Source organism: Rhinoderma darwinii, chromosome 8 (assembly GCF_050947455.1).
Source record: "Rhinoderma darwinii isolate aRhiDar2 chromosome 8, aRhiDar2.hap1, whole genome shotgun sequence".
NCBI lineage: Eukaryota > Metazoa > Chordata > Amphibia > Anura > Rhinodermatidae > Rhinoderma > Rhinoderma darwinii.
The window spans coordinates 107,923,733-107,945,190 of NC_134694.1; the positions used below are offsets into that span (position 1 = coordinate 107,923,733).

Genomic DNA, 21,458 nt, shown 5'->3' on the forward strand with positions numbered 1-21,458 from the left:
ACCTCCTGACACTGTTATTACACGGCAAATAGATTTCTTAGATGGTGTATGGACTGCCCGTCCCAGTGCGAAGCAAATTCACAACATAGCGAGACAACCATCATCCTGCCAAAAGAACATAAAGGTTACAGCGCGACACATGACATACAAGATACTGAGGGGCCTTATGTGCGACACACCACTCAACGTCCTGAGTTACAATATAATAAATTTGTCAGACCATGGTATCAGCCCCCCTTTTGTTGAGCCTTTTGCAACTTTTCTACGCCTGAAAACTGTCGTAGAAAAGTTGATCAATTGTTACTTTTCTACGACAGTTTTCTGGCGTAGAAAAGCTGCAAAAGTCGCAATTTGGAAAAAGTGGCGTGGCTTAACAAAAGGGGGCTGCCACCATGGCTCGACAAATTTATTATATTATAACTCAGGACGTTAAACGCTGTGTCGCACGTAAGGCCCTGACGCTGCGCAACGTCAGGACCTTGTATGAGCGGCGGCTAGCTGAGGGAGCCTAAGGGAACCTGGTGGGGAGAAGCGAAGAAGAGCGGTGAGGTAATGAAACATATTTTTTTAATGTTATGTCCAATGTGGGAGGGGGTGGATGGCGTAGGCAGCGGTCGTTACATAGTTACATAGTTAGTACGGCTGAAAAAAGACACATGTCCATCAAGTTCAACCAAGGGAAGGGAAAAGGGAAGGAAAAATTTCTACACATAGGAGCTAATATTTTTTTGTTCTAGGAAATTATCTAACCCTTTTTTAAAGCCATCTACTGTCCCTGCTGTGACCAGCTCCTGCGGTAGGCTATTCCATAAATTCACAGTTCTCACTGTAAAGAAGCCTTGTCGCCTCTGCAGCTTGAACCTTTTTTTCTCCAGACGGAGGGAGTGCCCCCTTGTTTTTTGAGGGGGTTTTACAAGGAACAGGATTTCACCATATTTTTTGTATGTGCCATTAATATATTTATATAAGTTAATCATGTCCCCCCTTAGTCGTCTTTTTTCAAGGCTAAATAGGTTTAATTCTTTCAATCTTTCCTCATAACTTAAATTCTCCATGCCCCTTATTAGCTTCGTTGCTCTTCTTTGTATTTTTTCCAACTCCAGGGCATCCTTTCTATGAACTGGAGCCCAGAACTGAACTGCATATTCTAGATGAGGCCTCACTAATGCTTTGTAAAGTGGCATTATTACATCCCTGTCCCGCGAGTCCATGCCTCTTTTAATACACGACAATATCCTGCTGGCCTTTGAAGCAGCTGATTGACACTGCATGCTGTTATTGAGTTTATGATTTACAAGTACACCCAGATCCTTCTCAACAAGTGAATCCGCCAGTGTAGCGCCCCCTAGGACATATGATGCATGCAGGTTGTTGGTACCAAGATGCATAACTTTACATTTATCTACATTAAACTTCATTTGCCAAGTGGACGCCCAAACACTTAGTTTGTTTAAATCTGCCTGTAATTCATGAACATCTTCCATAGTCTGAACTATATTACATAGCTTGGTGTCATCTGCAAAAATAGAAATAGTGCTATTAATCCCTTCCTCTATATCATTAATAAATAAGTTGAATAATAGTGGTCCCAGCACTGAACCCTGGGGTACACCACTTATAACCGGGGACCATTCAGAGAAGGAATCATTGACCACAACCCTCTGGATACGGTCCTTGAGCCAATTCTCAATCCAATTACAAACTATATTTTCTAAACCTATAGTCCTTAATTTACCCATTAGGCGTCTATGGGGGACAGTGTCAAATGCCTTTGCAAAGTCCAAAAACACTAAATCCACAGCGGCCCCTCTGTCTAGACTTCTGCTCACCTCTTCATAAAAACAGATTAGGTTAGTTTGACAACTTCTGTCCTTAGTAAAACCGTGCTGGCTGTCACTTATAATGCTATTTATTGTCACATAATCCTGTATATAGTCCCTCAATAGCCCCTCAAACATTTTCCCCACGATGGATGTTAAGCTTACTGGTCTATAATTACCCGGGGAAGACCTAGAGCCCTTTTTGAAAATAGGCACCACATTTGCCCTGCGCCAGTCCCTTGGCACTATACCAGTCACTAGAGATTCTCTGAATATTATGAAAAGGGGGACAGAAATAACTGAACTAAGCTCTTTAAGAATTCTAGGGTGTAACCCATCTGGTCCCGGGGCCTTGTGCACATTTATTTTATTTAATTTAGCTTGGACCAATAGTGGCGCACAGCCAGCCTAAAGATGCGACACATTTATTACGAGGCATGCGTCTCTTAATAAATGTGTTGCATCTTAGGGCCCTTCTACACTGGCCAATTATGGGGCAAACGAGCGTTCACAGAATGCTCGTTCCCGATAATTGCCCTGTGTAAACAGGGCAACGATCAGCCGATAAACGAGCGAATTGTATCCTTTTAAATGCCGAAAAATATGATCGTTGTGAAAACAAGGAGATGTGCTGCTGACATGATAGAAATGTATGAGGATGAGCGAGCGGAGTAAGGAGCGCTCGTCCCCATACTAGTTCCTTGTGAAAGGAGCAAACGAGCGCCGATCAACAAGCTGTCTCGCTGATCTCCCCCATGTTTTTTTTCCGGAACGACACTCCTGAGAGAAATACAGTATAAGCAGTGCACATTTAAAGGAACAATACAACAAACGAAAATCACTGTACTTGGCAACATAGAAATGAACCCCTTAAAACATGGGGGTCCTCCCCACCCTCTTACACGGACACAGCCACATGGATGAGAGCATCGCTGTGTAGGTATTGCAGCAAGCCCAATGGCCCCTGGTTTCTGCTGATTGCACATTGATGTTCTATCCTAAGTGTCGGCCATCAATGTTTTATCCTAGAAAAGCCTAAGTTGAGTCCTATTGTAGGAGATTTTTATTTGTTGATGCTTTTTGCATATTAGTTTATGGTTGGAGAGAAGATAAGAAAAAATATGACAAAATTGGTTATCTGATGGGGAGCTTGGTAACAAGTGTACAATTCTGCTGCAACGCCGCCACAGGGGAAATAAGGAATTACACCGTGCCCATTAAAATCACTTAATTTTACAGTAAAATACATGTGGATGGGGTTTTTAAAACCCCTTCTACATGTAGCAAAAAATCGGTGTGGAATTCAGAGCAGTTCACCGTGGAAAGTGCCCGCCACATCTGAACCCACCCTCACGATATTGGTTATTTATAGTAATCATGACAGAGAATTAAAGCTATATATTTTGTGTAGTGACGTCAAAATGGTCCTTGTGGCTGAGAGTAGTAGTACAATGAGATCGAAGGGAATGGTGTTTTGTTGTGTCTGTTTTTGAGGGTCACGAATGGGGTCGCAGTTTGTATCAAGAGATTAATGAGAACCCTTTCAGCAAAGTATAATTAATAGAGAGCTGATAGGAAAAGGACACGTGGGAAGAAAGGACCGCGCTTTATTTTTTGCACTGCTTCACTCACACTGTCTCACGTGGGGAGCCTCCTGCCTGTTGTTAACCGACCACAGCGATACACGGCACACAGGTGGAGAGGCTCCTGCCAGTCGACCGCACTCGATGCAGCGACTCCTGGACCCCACAGACTCAGGCCCACAGATTGTGCCATTCGCGCCAACCACGTCTTCACTCCTCCAGCATCTTCTCACACCAGCAGCCTGTCCTCAGGGGCTTTGCCCGCACAAAAAACACACATTGGTGGGAACAGCGCCTTTTTATAAACTTAGCACTACACCAGCGTCAGGACGTGGCGTAGCCACGCTGCAACCTCCTGACACTGTTATTACACGGCAAATAGATTTCTTAGATGGTGTATGGACTGCCCGTCCCAGTGCGAAGCAAATTCACAACATAGCGAGACAACCATCATCCTGCCAAAAGAACATAAAGGTTACAGCGCGACACATGACATACAAGATACTGAGGGGCCTTATGTGCGACACACCACTCAACGTCCTGAGTTACAATATAATAAATTTGTCAGACCATGGTATCAGCCCCCCTTTTGTTGAGCCTTTTGCAACTTTTCTACGCCTGAAAACTGTCGTAGAAAAGTTGATCAATTGTTACTTTTCTACGACAGTTTTCTGGCGTAGAAAAGCTGCAAAAGTCGCAATTTGGAAAAAGTGGCGTGGCTTAACAAAAGGGGGCTGCCACCATGGCTCGACAAATTTATTATATTATAACTCAGGACGTTAAACGCTGTGTCGCACGTAAGGCCCTGACGCTGCGCAACGTCAGGACCTTGTATGAGCGGCGGCTAGCTGAGGGAGCCTAAGGGAACCTGGTGGGGAGAAGCGAAGAAGAGCGGTGAGGTAATGAAACATATTTTTTTAATGTTATGTCCAATGTGGGAGGGGGTGGATGGCGTAGGCAGCGGTCGTTATGTAACAATAGTGGCGCACAGCCAGCCTAAAGATGCGACACATTTATTACGAGGCATGCGTCTCTTAATAAATGTGTTGCATCTTAGGGCCCTTCTACACTGGCCAATTATGGGGCAAACGAGCGTTCACAGAATGCTCGTTCCCGATAATTGCCCTGTGTAAACAGGGCAACGATCAGCCGATAAACGAGCGAATTGTATCCTTTTAAATGCCGAAAAATATGATCGTTGTGAAAACAAGGAGATGTGCTGCTGACATGATAGAAATGTATGAGGATGAGCGAGCGGAGTAAGGAGCGCTCGTCCCCATACTAGTTCCTTGTGAAAGGAGCAAACGAGCGCCGATCAACAAGCTGTCTCGCTGATCTCCCCCATGTTTTTTTTCCGGAACGACACTCCTGAGAGAAATACAGTATAAGCAGTGCACATTTAAAGGAACAATACAACAAACGAAAATCACTGTACTTGGCAACATAGAAATGAACCCCTTAAAACATGGGGGTCCTCCCCACCCTCTTACACGGACACAGCCACATGGATGAGAGCATCGCTGTGTAGGTATTGCAGCAAGCCCAATGGCCCCTGGTTTCTGCTGATTGCACATTGATGTTCTATCCTAAGTGTCGGCCATCAATGTTTTATCCTAGAAAAGCCTAAGTTGAGTCCTATTGTAGGAGATTTTTATTTGTTGATGCTTTTTGCATATTAGTTTATGGTTGGAGAGAAGATAAGAAAAAATATGACAAAATTGGTTATCTGATGGGGAGCTTGGTAACAAGTGTACAATTCTGCTGCAACGCCGCCACAGGGGAAATAAGGAATTACACCGTGCCCATTAAAATCACTTAATTTTACAGTAAAATACATGTGGATGGGGTTTTTAAAACCCCTTCTACATGTAGCAAAAAATCGGTGTGGAATTCAGAGCAGTTCACCGTGGAAAGTGCCCGCCACATCTGAACCCACCCTCACGATATTGGTTATTTATAGTAATCATGACAGAGAATTAAAGCTATATATTTTGTGTAGTGACGTCAAAATGGTCCTTGTGGCTGAGAGTAGTAGTACAATGAGATCGAAGGGAATGGTGTTTTGTTGTGTCTGTTTTTGAGGGTCACGAATGGGGTCGCAGTTTGTATCAAGAGATTAATGAGAACCCGTTCAGCAAAGTATAATTAATAGAGAGCTGATAGGAAAAGGACACGTGGGAAGAAAGGACCGCACTTTATTTTTTGCAAAAAATTTTTTTTGTTTTCTCATCGTCTCATTCTAAGAGCCATAACTTTTTTATATTTCCTTCAATGTAGCTATATAAAGGCTTTTTATTTTTTTGTGTTCAGTTGGCACAATTTTTGTGTACATATAAATTATTGACTAGATCTGAATATTTTTTATGGGGGGGGTTCAAATAAACCATAAATTTCGCCTTTTATTTTGTTTGCTTTTTTTTTCTTCAGCTGTTTACCAGGCAGTATAAAAAAACAATGTAACTTTATTCTTTATTCAGTAAAACATGTTTTATGGAAAAAAAAAATCACTTTTGTGACAGAGTTCACAGAAAGTTTTTTGCAGGCAGAAAAAAATCTCAGGAATTTTGAGGCTGAATTTGAACTGCCTGTGCTTTTTTTTCCGTGTCTTATCGTCTGCGGCCCTTGAAGCTAATGCAACGATAGCGGGAGAAAAAAACAGCAGAAAAACGCTCAGAAACTAGCGTGGCAGGTTTGTTTTTTGCCTCCTATTGATTTCAATGGGAGGTCAGAGGCGGAAAAAGTGCCAAGAAAGGCCGCTTTTTTTTTCCCCGCGAGCAGTCAAATGCCACCCAGGCAATAAACCACCTCTGCCTCCCAGTGATTTCAGCCGTTTTTTGGCACTGATTCCGACGCAGTTTCCATGTAAACTGACCCTAAGGGGGTATCGCCACCTTGAAGATCCCCTTTAAATAAATAGTTAATGGCTAAATTAATATTGCAATCATTTTTCGAAAGTGCTTCATTCATGATGTCTCTACTTACCAACTTGCCATGGGAGTTGTTTTTTCTGTGTTGCCCCTGGACACGGCCGCTACTTGTCTCTATTAGCAGCGGCTCTGCTTGCGCTGATCTCCCCATCTATTCCACTGCTCCGGTCTGTTTATTAGGAGCGCTAACTTTTTTTTATTTTTCTGTCAACGTAGTCATTTGAGAGCTAGTTTTAGGGTACATGTAATTTATTGTTTTTAATTTTTATAATTTTTTTGGGGGGGGGGGACAGAAGAAAAACAGCAATTCTGCAGTTTTTTTTTTTGCATTTTTTACCCTGCTGTTTACTGTGCAGTAAAAATAACAAAGAGGAAGGGGAGGAAAAAACAAAAATGAAAAAATTAAAATGTGTCATTAAGGGGTTGATTCATGTTTTCTGGAGATTTTTTTTTTTTTTAATTAAACTTTATTCAATTTCATTTGACTTTTTTTTTGTCCCTGTAGGGAACTTGAATCAGCGATTGCTTGATCTGTTCTAAAATGCTTTTCCAAACATTATTGTCTGTCAGTATTAGGCTGGATTCACACGAGCGTGGCGTTTTTGCGCACGCAAAAACGCGGCGTTTTGCCTGCTCAAAAGCCACTTAACAGCTCCGTGTGGCAGCAGCGTATGATGCGCGGCTGCGTGATTTTCGCGCAGCCGCCATCATTATGACACTCCATTTGGATGTTTGTAAACAGAAAAGCACGTGGTGCTTTTCTGTTTTCATTCATCCTTTTGACAGCTGTTGTGCGAATCACGCAGTTCACGCAGTTCGCACGGAAGTGCTTCCGTGCGGCATGCGTGGTTTTCACGCACCCATTGACTACAATGGGTGCGTGATGCGCGAAAAACGCCCAAAGAACGGACATGCCGTGTCTTTTTTTCAGCGGACTTACGCTGATTAAAAATCACGCACATGTCTGCACGGCCCCATAGACTAATATAGGTCCGTGCAACACGCGTGAAAATCACGCGTGTTGCACGGACGTAATTCCCGTTCGTCTGAATAAAGCCTTACACTGACAGGCAACCTATTAGGCCAAACATGGGGGCTCCCCAGCTGCCATGGTAGCCCTTTGGTGCCACACAATTGCGTCGCTGGGTGCTAATGGGCTGACAGAGAGAGCCACCTCCCTCTATCAAACTGCTTGATTCATAATTCATGATTCATGTATGATTGATAAAAACCTTTCTTTTACTTGGCCCCCACTGTTGGATAATGGGATAATTGCCTGATCTTTCCATTGCCGTTGCATGATCGCTTTATGCTCAAAATAATCACCTTGCATGAACTTTAGGCAATAAATCACTGCAATAGAATATAAAAGAAGGTCAATTAAAGGATATGTCCACATTCACAACAAAACTTTTTTTTCATTGTCACAATTCATTAAAAATGAAAAATAAAGCAACTTTACAAAATGTCTTGGTTAAAATTTTTGTATCGTTTTCTTTCTACAGCTCCTTTGTAGATTTATCCATCTCCATAGTAACAGACAACAAACAAACCCTTGTAAGGTCTGATCCTGCAGTCATATTTGCTTATATCTCCCCCTACTTCTCGCAAACCTATTGCATGTATATTAGCAAAAAGTAGATAAGGGATGAAAGCGAGCATGACTACAGAATCAGATGTTACAGTATTTGTTTGTTGTCTGTTACCATGGAGACATATATATCTGCATAGGAGCTGTAGATACAAAATCCAAGAAATTTTTTCATCAAGACTATTTTCAAAATTGCTTTATTTTTTATTTTAAATGAATCGGGACAAAAAAATAAAATTGTTAGGAAGGTAGAAATAGCCTTTAACCTTTTTAGTTAGGGGATTAGCTTTTTTTTTTTTTGCCCGCTTACGTTACAAGTAAGACATACAAATTTCCATTCAGGGGATTTATCACAGACGAGTTAATCATGCAGAGTCCCATTAAGCAGCACAGCGCATTCATGAACGATTAATCCTTTGAAATTAATCTCTGCCTGTATATTTCAGCCCATAATTATATATACTGTTGCAGATCATGGTTTTAAACAAAAGCATATTGATTGTCAGTGATGCAAGTTAAAGAGGCGGGGCTATGACAACCACTTACTTTATGGAACTGTATACAGGCATGTGTGCATTGGACTTACAACTAATCATTGGTCCTATAGGAAATTCTGAAAGGCCCCACAGGTGCCAACACTGATACAAACATACGCACATTTTTTTATTTTATTTTTACATTAAAACATCCACATTTCTTTGAGGGGTTCATGTGTGGATTTTTCATTCTTTTTTTTTATGATTCATTTTGTTTCTTTTTTGTTTGTTTTTGTAGTACTAATATAGAATTGGTCTATTCCGTACTGAGTGACACTAGGATTATGGTGACACAGGAATATGGGGACTGAGCAGCATCACCTACTGTCAGTATCGCTTGTTGGTAGGCAGTTGCCCCAACATCATGGCCTGAATTGATGGGGCATAACACAGGGATTCTCTCTTTTGGGGTTCTTTGAATCTGTGTGAGGCTCCACCCACTTAGGCCCTGCATTAGGCCTAACACAGGGCATCAGTTCTGCCAGGAGTGTTCCTTTACAGGGATTGTCCAAGAATTCAAAAATGATCACCTATCTACAGAACCAAAAATTATCACCATTCCACCGCTGGGCTCCCTACTAATCGTGAGAATGGGGGTCCTGAAACCCCAGATTCTCCTCAATGCCTGATCACATTAAAGAGGACAATGCATGGAGCAGTGGTCGAGCATGAGCGTGAAAGGGCCAAGTATAGTTGACTGCTATTTTCCGGCATTCTCAAAGACATTGAATGGAGCAGTGGGTGCTTGCTTGACCGCCGCTCCATTCAAGCTCCTCCTCAATGCGAGAGGTGCAGTAAGGAAGATCTGGGGGTTCAGGAACCCTGTTCTCACGATCGGTGGGGCCCCCAGCGATCAGAAAACTATCACCTATCCACAATTTTGGATTCTGGGGCAACCCCTATAATATAACCCTAGCTATAAATGCTCTAAACTCCCTAAGTACCCATGACTGTGGGTGCTGCGGGCAGAATTGTATTCTTTACCTCAATGGTGTGTGAAGCGAAGCAGGAGATTTTGATCTCTGTTCTTTATGTTGCTCATTCACAGGCTTGCCCTGATATTGAACCTCAAGCTGCAGAGTCAGGGGTATTGCATGGTTTGGTTATACATAATGGTGGCCAAATCAGAGAATCGGGTAAATGACTACAGCCCAATGGTGCTTTTTGGTCGCTATCTTCTGATTTCCTCTAAAGCTGATAATGACTCTCTTATTAATCCTTATATTGACCCATTATAAACTCTGATATTGGAGCAACTGCCAAAGCATTGTCTATGTGTATGTCCTGCCTGATAATATTCATACAACACCATGCAGTCAATAACATGGAATGATTCGGAATTTCCCATCAAAGTTTGTTCCTTTGAATGTCTTGTCGGAGTGTTTTTGAAAATAAAAATGTTTTGCTGTTCGTTTTGCCGTTTGCAGTTACATCGTGAGAGTCCGCGCAGTGGTGATGTCCAGAGACGACTCTAGCGGGGGCTGGGTGCCTATGGGAGGAGGAGGTCTCAGTCACGTAATGATTTGCAAAGTGCGACGACCAGACACCTCTCACCAACGAGACTACCTTATCCGTGGGGAAAGGCTGAGAGATCAGACTGTATGTATCACTTTCATGTTATTTCATCTCACGTCTTATAATGGGATAAGGAATAGGGCTTGTTGGAAGATGACCCATCGTCATCACACAAAGCAGTCAGCCATACTGAGGGGTTGACCTATATTTCGTTTTACAATTTGCTAAGCATAAGGAACCCCACGGATTCATCTCATGGTTTCCCGTGTTGACAGCTGACCTTTCAATGACAAGTTCAGAATAATCCACAGGAATCTTCTAAATGCCCTTAAAGGAAACTAGGACGGACTCTTTTAGCCCGCCTAACAGAGATAAATAAATTAGTGGGTGCATCTGCAAAGGCCCCCTGGATTGCTTATCAGGGCATAGAACGTAGCACAACCTTTATTCAAAGCACAGCGCGTCATTGTGCCGAACACTTCCAAAAGGAAAGGGCAGACGTAAGTGATAATTAGGCTCAGCTATGTCGGTTGTGCGGGCACCACCCTGGTGAAGACATGGAATTAGTAAGGTCAGCTGCCTCTTAATCCTGAACGGTTGGCATGAACAGCCAACGCTAAATCTTGGGAGCAGTAAATCGAAAAATGGGGAATAAATCACAGCGCTGCTGACATCAGACAAAGACTATTTTTTGCTGTAAGTCTTTTATACACAAAGTACAGTGAAGTTTACCGCTCAGACGGCACTGGTAACAGTCCAATATCATTCAGTATAGACACTCTCTCCCAGAAAAATGCAGTGGACAGTCCGCAATCCATTGAGGGTGTGGATGGTAATTCTTATCCTTGTAGTTCCACCAAGCTCCTTATCGTCTCCCTCCACATTCAAAGAACTCCTGGTAGGAAAAGGATCTTATGTCTCTAATAGATGGAAAAAGGAAGACACATAGTGCAACACCCTCTGCAAAAAGATTGCTCCACGCCAAGTTTAATCCATACTCACAGAAGTAACAAGAAATAAAAGCATCAAGGTAAGTAAAAATCTTTAAAATTTCTAGGCGGCACGCCAAACACTCTCGCCCGACCCTGGGTTTCGCCCTTCCGGCTTCCTCTGGAAGCCCCAGAGATGCCCCAGAGATGCCCCAGAGGAAGCCGGAAGGGCGAAACCCAGGGTCGGGCGAGAGTGTTTGGCGTGCCGCCTAGAAATTTTAAAGATTTTTACTTACCTTGATGCTTTTATTTCTTGTTACTTCTGTGAGTATGGATTAAACTTGGCGTGGAGCAATCTTTTTGCAGAGGGTGTTGCACTATGTGTCTTCCTTTTTCCATCTATTAGAGACATAAGATCCTTTTCCTACCAGGAGTTCTTTGAATGTGGACAGAGACGATAAGGAGCTTGGTGGAACTACAAGGATAAGAATTACCATCCACACCCTCAATGGATTGCGGACTGTCCACTGCATTTTTCTGGGAGAGAGTGTCTATACTGAATGATATTGGACTGTTACCAGTGCCGTCTGAGCGGTAAACTTCACTGTACTTTATATATGCTATTTAGGGTATTTGTTGGATCATACCCAATTTAGTTTTGCCTGCTCCGGTCTGAGAGAGATTTTGTGGGTATTTGAGCCAAGAGAAACCACCATTATATTTGAGTCTTTTATACACGTTTCGAAGCTGGACCAGTGTCTTCATCAGGCCAATGAATCATGTAGTCAATTTTTATCAGTTGTCTACATACACAGGCAACATAGCCTGGGGGCAAAGCTATAGAGGGTACCGAGGTTGGAGGTATCCCTGGGCTCCCATGCCTGAGGCGGCCTAAAGAGGGCCTTTATAGGGGTTTTCTGGGACTGTAATGTTGATGCCTATCCTTATAGAAAAGAGAAGAGACATATCAGTCTTTTCTTCATGCTTTTCCTTCCTTTTGATTCCAATACTGGTTTAAACAAAAAAAGCTGCACCAGAAACTACAAGTGCGAATCCAGCCTTAATAAGATTTATTGTCAATGTATAAATGAGGCTTTTTACGGTGATTATTTTTTTAAGCTGATAGATGCAAATGTTTTTTGAATACAATTATAATAGTAGTGTGTGAGCTCTGCACATATTTCCTCTACAGACCATCCTAGAGTGTGTCCTGAAAAAGGGTCTAGTCTACAATAAAGCCAATCCCATCTTCCATCATTGGAAAGTAGAAGAGAACAAGTTTGGCCTGACCTTCCAAAGCCCAGCAGATGCAGTCACATTTGAGAAGAGTGTACAGGCTGCTATGGAGGAACTGGTAGAAGGTTTGTGATGAAGCCTTTTTTTAATGGTAATATATGCAATATAGATCAGAGGTGTAGCTGGGAGAGTTTCTTGTGGCCGCTGGGTGCTAGGGGAGCGCCAAGCCACTCTGCCTTGGTCAGGATATTTAGATACATGGCTAGGGCAGCAAACTGAATCTTTGTCCTGGATGAAGGAAAAACTCTTGACGACAGAAAGAAAGAAAAAGAAAGAAAGATATGAGATAGATAAAAAGATAGATATGAGATAGATAAAAAGATAGATATGAGATAGATAAAAAGATAGATGTGAGATAGATAAAAAGATAGATGTGAGATAGATAAAAAGATAGATGTGAGATAGATAAAAAAAAAGATTGATAGATAGATAGAGAGAGAGAGATAGATATGAGATAGATAGATAGATAGATAGATAGATAGATAGATAGATAGATAGATAGATAGATAGATAGATAGATAGATAGATAGATAGATAGATAGATAGATAGATAGATGTGTATGGTCACATGACATCCCGGGAAATAGGAACCTAGGAAGCACGTCAATATGTTCGGCCGAATAATTTGCAATGTCAAGTAAATAATATATTAGTATAATATTGTATCTGCTTGTTCTTTAGTCCATATTCTACTGATCACTTCTCTCTCATAGGGTCTTTGTCACATTCAACATCCTCATCATCATCATCTTCCTCCTCTCGAGAAGAAGCTCAAGCTTTGGATGATGTCATGGCGGTAAGTCCACAACCAAAAATACACATATGTCAATTATTTATTCCCGATGAACCCAGGCATGTCCAATAAGAATTGAATGTCCATTATTGAACCTTTAAGCCATAACTTCTCGAAAAATATCACCATGTTTATGTACGGACAAATTACTGCCATAAATAAATAATACGTTTTGTAACGACAATGCTGTCGTCCATCCTTTATTTTTGAGTTTGGCTACAAAGAGTGTCTCTCACTCTGGACAACCCGGCAGGTTTAATTTCAATGGATACCGTGTAATTCCACATTTATCCTGCAGTGGTGCTGCAGGGAAATTAAACACTTGATGCAAAGTTTACAGCTTATTTCTGGGGGTCCCAACTGCAGGACACCATGTGATTTGTTTATTATCAGGGGGTCTGTCTAACAAAAAGGGTTGTCCAAAGCGGTCAACCTCTTTCACATACAACCCAGATTTACTATATGTTCTTCCTTGTATTACTGTATTAATATAGTTTATACTTTTCATCCTCTCAGCTTCATACAGATAGTGAATCATCTTCTAACAGCCGAAAGGAAATGTTACCAAAACACATCACCATCGTCACCAGTGAGTCGTCCTCTAGCTGCTACGTGAGATCTCCTGTTTCTGAAGAATTTGGCTTTACCACTGGTCCATCAGTCAGTCCAACCACACAGGTAAATAGTTGTCTGATTTGTTTGGGGTTGGAGTCGATTATTAAAGAAGTTGTATTCGATTGGAAAAACGTTAAGAAATTATAGTTGTACCGGCTCCACCACTCCATCATTGTCTAGGAAGGCATGTGACCTTTTACTTTTTGACCATCTCCATTCTTCTGAATGTAAGGCAGATGAGGGTCTTTGCTTGACTAACACGTATTCACATCTCCTCCCAGTCACAGCCTTTAAAGCATCTGTCCTTCCATGACGAAGAAGAACTTGAGAGCATCAACCCATGCAAAGATCTTTGGGTATCAAAGGGATATGAAGACTATCGTCGTGCAGCTCTACAGCAGCCTGAACAGCCCAAGTCTGACTTAAGAGTCCACTTCCAAAAAGCCACCGGGAGCAAAGCCAAGGAGAGGCACTTTCCAGGAGCTGTGGGCTCAACTACATCAGAAAGTGAGGGTCAATTAAAGGACCCTCGGGCCTCCCCTTCTTGCAGGATTCATGGCCCCCCTTCTCCTAAGTCTAAAGAACACTCTCATATGTCTGGGGACGAGGACTCAGTCACCGCCCGCTGCGTCTATTGCAGGGACGTGTTTACCAGTGATGAGAATGGCAGAGGGCAGTGCCAGGACGCTCCAGACCCCATAGGGCGTTGTGTCTACCAACTTTCCTGCATGTGGTGTGCTGAGAGCTTACTATACCACTGCATGTCAGACTCAGAGGGCGAGTATTCGGACCCCTGCTCCTGCGACCCAGGGCACCCCCATTTCTGTATACGCTGGGCTGCTCTTGTGGCCTTGTCTCTTGTGGTCCCCTGCATGTGCTGCTACCTCCCACTACGGGCGTGCCACTGGTGTGGGGAACACTGTGGCTGTTGCGGGGGGAAGCATAAAGCGGTGCGGTGAGAGGAGAAGAACGGGGTGCAAGGAGGAAAGTGTAATGTTCCGTTTTCGACCTCCTGAGAGCCAGCATATTTATATGGCAGGATGTGCGCCAATCTTTGTGAGCGCGCATGTCATACAACTGGCCTGGGAGATATGTGTATTTCAGACAGGCTAATATGGCTGCAGAGGCAACGACCTACCAAAAAGAGGCAAGAGGGAATTGTATTGAGAACAGGTGGTTCTGACAAAAAAAATTAGATATTATAACATAAAATGTTATGTTATTACAAACCTGGAGTGAAATCTCACAGAAGACCAAAAATGAGCTGCGGTCACACTGGATCCAATATACAATCTAGCCTTTGATCATTTGATACCACCTATAGTTTTTGCAGAGTGGGCAGATATAAATCATGCATTTATTGTTACTGTATACAAACCTTCTTACCGATCACTAGATTGAATCTATAGTGTCATGTTATTTGGATTATAAGGATGACAGGGTAATCTTTTTGCTCTTGGACTCATTTAAGTTGAAGACCATGAAGTCTCTACAAGAGTCTTGCCCTACACTCTTCACTCAAACATCTTGAGGACCACTACCTTGATGTGTCCTCCACGGACTCCATTGAGTTTCATATGACAACATCATCTCGTTATTGATAAAATGTTTTTGACGTTTCCATCCAATGGATATGACAACCAAATTAGGACAAGGAGTAAAAGTTATAAGAGTTGTAGATACATACATGGTGTAGGAACAATGATGCCAAAAAAAACACATAGTCATCACAGACAACATGACCATGTTTATAGCATTATCTCCATGGTCGTGTATTTTGGTCTTTTGTGGGACAACACCTCCATTCTGTAATTATTGTAAGCAAGATTGGCTTGTGGACCAAAGCTTGGATGTACAGAGTCAGAGAAGAAAAGATGACAGAGATATTAGATATGGGAAAGCATCAAGTACCCATATAACTAGCACCTCTGTATCTACGACTGCAATGCCGAGGTCCATTCAGGAGAATTCAGACCATCTCAGTGTAAAGGAAATTGATCTTTGAGGTGGGTCAACCCATGGTGGGTCAAGCCATGTTTTATTGGACCGTGGCTGAGTAATTTTGCCTGAATCAACTGTGCTCCCTCAATGGTGTCCTTATACCTGAGCCTGTTCTTTGGTGTATTTTCCTTTCAAATCCATGTTTATACCAATGACAATTGAGAATAGTCGTACTGGATGAGAATGTTCTGCTAAAACAGCTATAGAAAGGTAAACTTGAAACCTAATCATAATTTATTGTGACTTTTATATGGCTGTTTTTGTAAGAAAGACCCCTTCATCAGGAGAAGAGGAGAGGGTTTTGATATCAAGAATAGCAATCTAGGTGGCGGGTATCCTACTGAGAGAGGCTAAACCCAAAATGGAAACTTTTTCTTCATATCTAGGTATACATCCCAGAAGTTCTCAATTTCCATGTACTCAAACCTACATAGTTCCCAATACTTGTGCCTGAAATTGCCTGTTAATATCTCATAAACACACTTGCTTAGGGCCGAGGATTAAGGATCATCCTTAGCAACATCTATTACCATAAAGTAAACTGTTGACTTTTTTTTCAATGTTCTTCGATGTTGCTCAAGGAAGGTCAAGAGATGCCCACCAACTTGTGTGATCGTTTTCAACAGGTCATTTCAGGCAAATATCATGTTTTAAGTATGACACCGTCTTACAGTAAAGTTCGGTAATTGTGTTAATCATGGAACATTCATTTATGAGCGGATTTATCCTTTATCGAGTTGCAGATGATTAGGTAATGCCATTCTCATGGTCACCATCAATCTTATGAATCGTAACATAGGAGTGCCTGGATTTTATACAAAAAAAAGGATCCCAACCAATAATTATTTGTTTCTTTTTAGAGATGTTTGACAATCATTGTGAGATACATTTGTCATGAGTCGGACCATGTTCTATTGAGCAGTGATCAATGACGCGTAAAATAAATTACACCGTATGGGGAAACTTCTCTATCTTGTGTAATTTAGTTTAGAAAACCCATGGACTGGTCTGATCAGTAATAATATCAAGCTGCAGATTACTAAAGATTTATCATCCATCCATTGTTACTGTGTCCAAACTCATCAATTAGCTTCTATTATATAAAAGTACTTATTTATAATTATTCTTGCCAGTTTCAGTGCAACTTTAAAGAAACACTCCAGTTTTTTTTCCCTTCTGTCATTAGGTACCTACACCCCCCCCCCCCCAATATATATACTCAGTGCGTATTACCTTATTTAGGCTTCGTTCACATCTGCGTCAGGGCTCCATTCATGGGTTCCCTATGAGCTTTCCGTCAGGGGAGCCCATGAACAGAACCCTGACAGAAACAAGCGGAAACCATAGGTTTCCGTTTGCACCACCATTGATTTCAATTAATTGCAAATGGTTTCCGTTTGTCACCGCTTAAGGGTTCCATTGTTTTGACTGAATAAATAGCGCAGTTGACTACGGTATTGATTCTGTCAAAACGATGGAACCCTTAAACAACGGTGACAAACGGAAACCATTTGCAATCAATTGAAATCAATGGTGGTGCAAACGGAAACCTATGGTTTACGTTTGTTTCAGTCAGGGTTCCGTTCATGGGTTCCCCTGATGGGAAGCCTAGAGAGGAACCCATGAACGGAGCCCTGACGCAGATGTGAACGAAGCCTTAGTTTTTCCTTACTATCTAAATTTTTCTATTCAGTTGGGTCATGTGACCTCACTCTGACCTGATAAAATCTACAGCAGTTACTGTAATTGAGAGTCAGCCTCTTCACTTCCTGATTTATGGACTGTACCAAACAGGTTCTCCACAGAGGGGATACAGAAACTCATGTTACTAACTACTGATGAGCAGACACATAACTGTCACACAGTTATAAGGGAGGAGGTCGCATCTCAGCCTCCTGACTTATAACTGTGTGACAGTTATGTGTCTGCTCATCAGTAGTTAGTGACAGTTGTTTCTGTATCCCCTCTGTAGAGAACCTCTTTGGTACAGTCCATAAATCAGGAAATTAAGAGGCTGACTCTCAATTACAGTAACTGCTGTAGATTTTATCAGGTCAGAGTGAGGTCACATGACCCAGCTAAAGAGAAGAATTCAGATAGAAAGGAATAACTAAATAAGGTAATACTATCTATCTATCTATCTATCTATCTATCTATCTATCTATCTATCATTGTCGGGATTGGTATCCAACGATAGAAAAGAAAAAAAAAACGGAGTGCTTCTTTAAGTATTTAAAGCCTGATCCAACTAAAACCATTCAACTTCAAATGCAACTTATCCAGGAAACTGAGATATGGGCTGACCTTTGAAAGGATCTTTGCACTGAAGGACTGCTTTCTCTGTGACTAGAGCACTGGCATAAAGGGCATATTGTGTTCTCCCCCAAATTACTTTTCCTAACTAATAAAAAAGTTATTTTTGCCTCTTTAACCTCTATTAGTCCAAGAAAGAAAATTCCTGGCAATCACAGCCATAGCATAACGTTCACGAATCTGGCAATGATAGCTGCAACATAGACTCATTCTTTAAGATTGCACCCTCATGCTACCTTAATGCAAAAGCTCCCATGTAGCCACTGCTATAATATGTATGCAGTGACATACTTGACTAATATTGGGAGACAGGGACGTAGCTATAGGGGGTTCAGAGGTAGCAGCACGTCTGGTCCTGGTGCCTAAGGCGATGCAACAGGCCCCTCTGCCACATAAGAAGACATGGTATTATAAATGCCACTTGATTGGTGGGGGGCCCTGTTACAAATTTTGCATTGGGGCGCAAGAGCTTAAATTTTCGCCTCCGGCGATAGATGTCAACTTCTACGTAATAGTACTGCTTTTAATGGGTTAGAAAAAAACAAAAACTTCAATTTTATGGACCCATCACCTTAGCTTTAACATGCTCAATTTATTCAAGATACAGCATTCGATGATTTGGATTACTATATGTCATGAACATTTTCGTTTCTTGTACTCAGTGGTGCAAGTCGATGCCTTGGCTGTTCCGCAACAGTAGAAATGGCCATTAAAATCCGACATGTCTGATCTAAGTAGCCCCTAATAGAACAGACCTCCGAGGGTCAGCCAACTCATTTATCACTCAATGGAAAGACTCTCACTCATGGAAATGTGCTCTCACTGGACGGCGGTGTCACCAGTTACAATGCGGTCTCACTGTATGTGCACTGACTACTGATAAGAACCAATCAGCTGCTGTTTTTTGCAAATTTGAAGGGGGGAGAAGCGATGAATAGAAATTGGTGCAATCAGAAATAGTGATGTTGAAAATAACAACCAATCAGATTCCTAATTCCAATTTTACTAGTGATGGTGAGAAAATGTCAGCCCGTATCTGAGTAGTTGTCATGGGCATCACCAAGCCTTCGTATTCGTTTTTTACATGACCCTCCTTTGTGTTTTGCTCCTCAAGTGTCTCCAGTTTTTTTGCAACTTTCGTAATATATTTTATTTGCAGGATTGTGCTTGATGTAGGAGTAGCAGTCCAAAGAGGCAACAGAACGATTGCAGGAAAATCTGATTCCCTGCTGTTGCCCCAACGGCCCATCAACAACCATTGATGCTTATGGACTGTAGACTATTGATGCAGAGGCACTGTAGAGTAGTCACTGGGAATTTAATTTCCTCGCGGCTTCCCCGATCTTCGTCTGGATTGCTCCTGATTTCAGCAGACACAATTTTGCAATTGAAAGTATATTTCTCAAAGTTGATCCCAGTTCGAGAGATCTCAAGGGATGTCATTTTGTGCATGTGTAAAGTAACACAAACTCCAACACAGCGAAGCCGCCAAGATCCGGTCTGGATGGGGGGGGGCACTTTGCATTCCAAAGGTTATCCCTTTTCTTAAATTTTGATTAAGTTTATAAGGCCCAGACTTGCCAGCAAAGGGGTAGTAAGACATAAAAAAAAAAGGGTCTGCTTTTTTTTCTAGAAATAGCGCCACCCTTGTCCATAGGCTGTGTCTGGTATTGCAGCATCAACCCATTTAAGTGAATTACTGAGCTGCAATGCCAGACACAGTCCTTGGATAAGAGAGGCGCTGTTTCTAATCTCAGACAACCTCTTTATGTCACCTTTGGGACTTCTCATTGGAGTCAATGGAAACGTTTAGCTAAGTTTGTGTGCGCTTTTTTAATGACGGGTCATTTTCCATTGGCTTCTACTGAATGCAACTGCTGTGCCATGGTGTCTAGCGGCCCAAAATGTCAGCTGCAACTTTCTTGACTATTTTATTGCCCCATTCAACGCCACGTCATTCGGGTGATAAAAGTGGCCATGTAGCCTGGGCTTAGTCTCTATTTCTCTGATGTAGATCGGTTATATCATATCCATATTTATCTCGCCACGTCTTGGATAGTAGCATTCTACGAACTGTAGATGGAGCGGTGTACTATGAAAGAAGAACAAAAGTGCAGCCTAATGGGGGGAAATCCAGCCTTTTCTATCGATAGACCCTTATATAATATGTCCTGATGCACAGTAAGCACCTCCAAGACTTAACCAAACAACACTATATAGCAAACTTCACAATATCTTCCATCTTCACTATTAAGCTACTCTAGAAGCTACTTTAACCTTATACATATTTAGTCTATAACAGAAATTGTAGGACATGAGCATCACCAATAAAGTGTCCGAAAGTGGACCCATTAGTTGGCGCTATGCCAATGCACATTATAATGACAATCTATTAAAATGTGAGAGCCTTAGAGGGGGATTCCACATTCAGATTATTTTCATGTATTGGTTTGCCTAGGACCCTCTGCGTTATTGCTTCTATGTATTTTAGTCATACAACTATTTCCTGGTGCAATGGGGTTTGTGAGACTCAGAAGAAGTCAGGAAAATGTTGGCGCCCACCACTTTATGGCTCACACAATGGGGGTTATGTATTAACAGTGTCATCTGCAAGGGGGCAAGATCATTGAGACCTGTGGTACTTGTTTAAAGGAACACTCTAACGTATACACTGTGTTGTGCCTAGTGCAGGGCCTGAGGGGGCGGAGCATGACCAAAGATGGAATCCCTGTGTGATGTACCGCCCCCTCAGGCTCTGCATAGGCATAACACAGTGTATACATTTTACAATTGTTCCTTTAAATTCCATATTTTGTAATGTATTTGAATATTATTTTTCTGTAATAAAATTAAAACATGTTGAGATTCAAGATAAGGCTATAGAGGAACGATGGCTGCTAAGATAAAATGTGTTCTCTACGTTTGCCATGTACCATGGACTTAGTTGTATCCCATTTTAATACAACTAGTCAAAACAAAAAAATGTGAGAGAATTTCCACCCAAGACATAAAATTGTCGTTTGAGCACTTGCCGAAGTTTGGTAATTATATTTTATTTACTTGAAGAGACATTGACATTTTTCTGTTTTGTTGTGGCGGCCATTTTGCAAAAGTGAAAACAGGAAGTGCAGCCATATTGGTTGTCACCTCTTAATAATCTTCTCAGAAATTGATGGTGCCCTGTATATAAAGGAAAAAAAAAACGGATTCCCATAGAAGAGAGCTATATGTGGCGAATTATTGCTTTCTCCCAGTCAGGCAGTTGCTTCCATTGGAGAGAGATGAAGGAAAGTCTATGTGCCGGATCAAGTGTACATGTAATAGACACAACTTCTATCCAGGACTTTCTGCCCCTGGTCCAGCTCCTTGGTTTGAGCGCCTGATCCCGGGCAGCCGCTTCCAAGCATGTCTCTGCAGTGAAAGCTGCTCGTAGAAACCAATGAGATCTCAACTTCCATTCCTTAAAGGGGTATTCCAATTTCAGCAAATCAAAGGTTGTTTTTATTGTATAAGGAAAAGGTATACAATTTTCCAATATA

General features: G+C 41.8%; 1 protein-coding gene across 1 annotated transcript in view; it reads left to right on the top strand.

The window, feature by feature from the left end:
- The window catches only part of SPRED3 (sprouty related EVH1 domain containing 3), a 24,490-nt gene extending 7,574 nt beyond the window's left edge, over positions 1-16,916 (top strand). Inside the window, exons 2-6 of the mRNA XM_075836253.1 lie at positions 9,885-10,056; positions 12,094-12,262; positions 12,911-12,993; positions 13,507-13,668; positions 13,887-16,916. Coding sequence (XP_075692368.1) covers positions 9,885-10,056; positions 12,094-12,262; positions 12,911-12,993; positions 13,507-13,668; positions 13,887-14,564 — 1,264 coding nt within the window. The 3' untranslated portion in view covers positions 14,565-16,916. The remainder of the gene's footprint in view (positions 1-9,884; positions 10,057-12,093; positions 12,263-12,910; positions 12,994-13,506; positions 13,669-13,886) is intronic.
- The last annotated feature ends 4,542 nt before the right edge of the window (positions 16,917-21,458 follow it).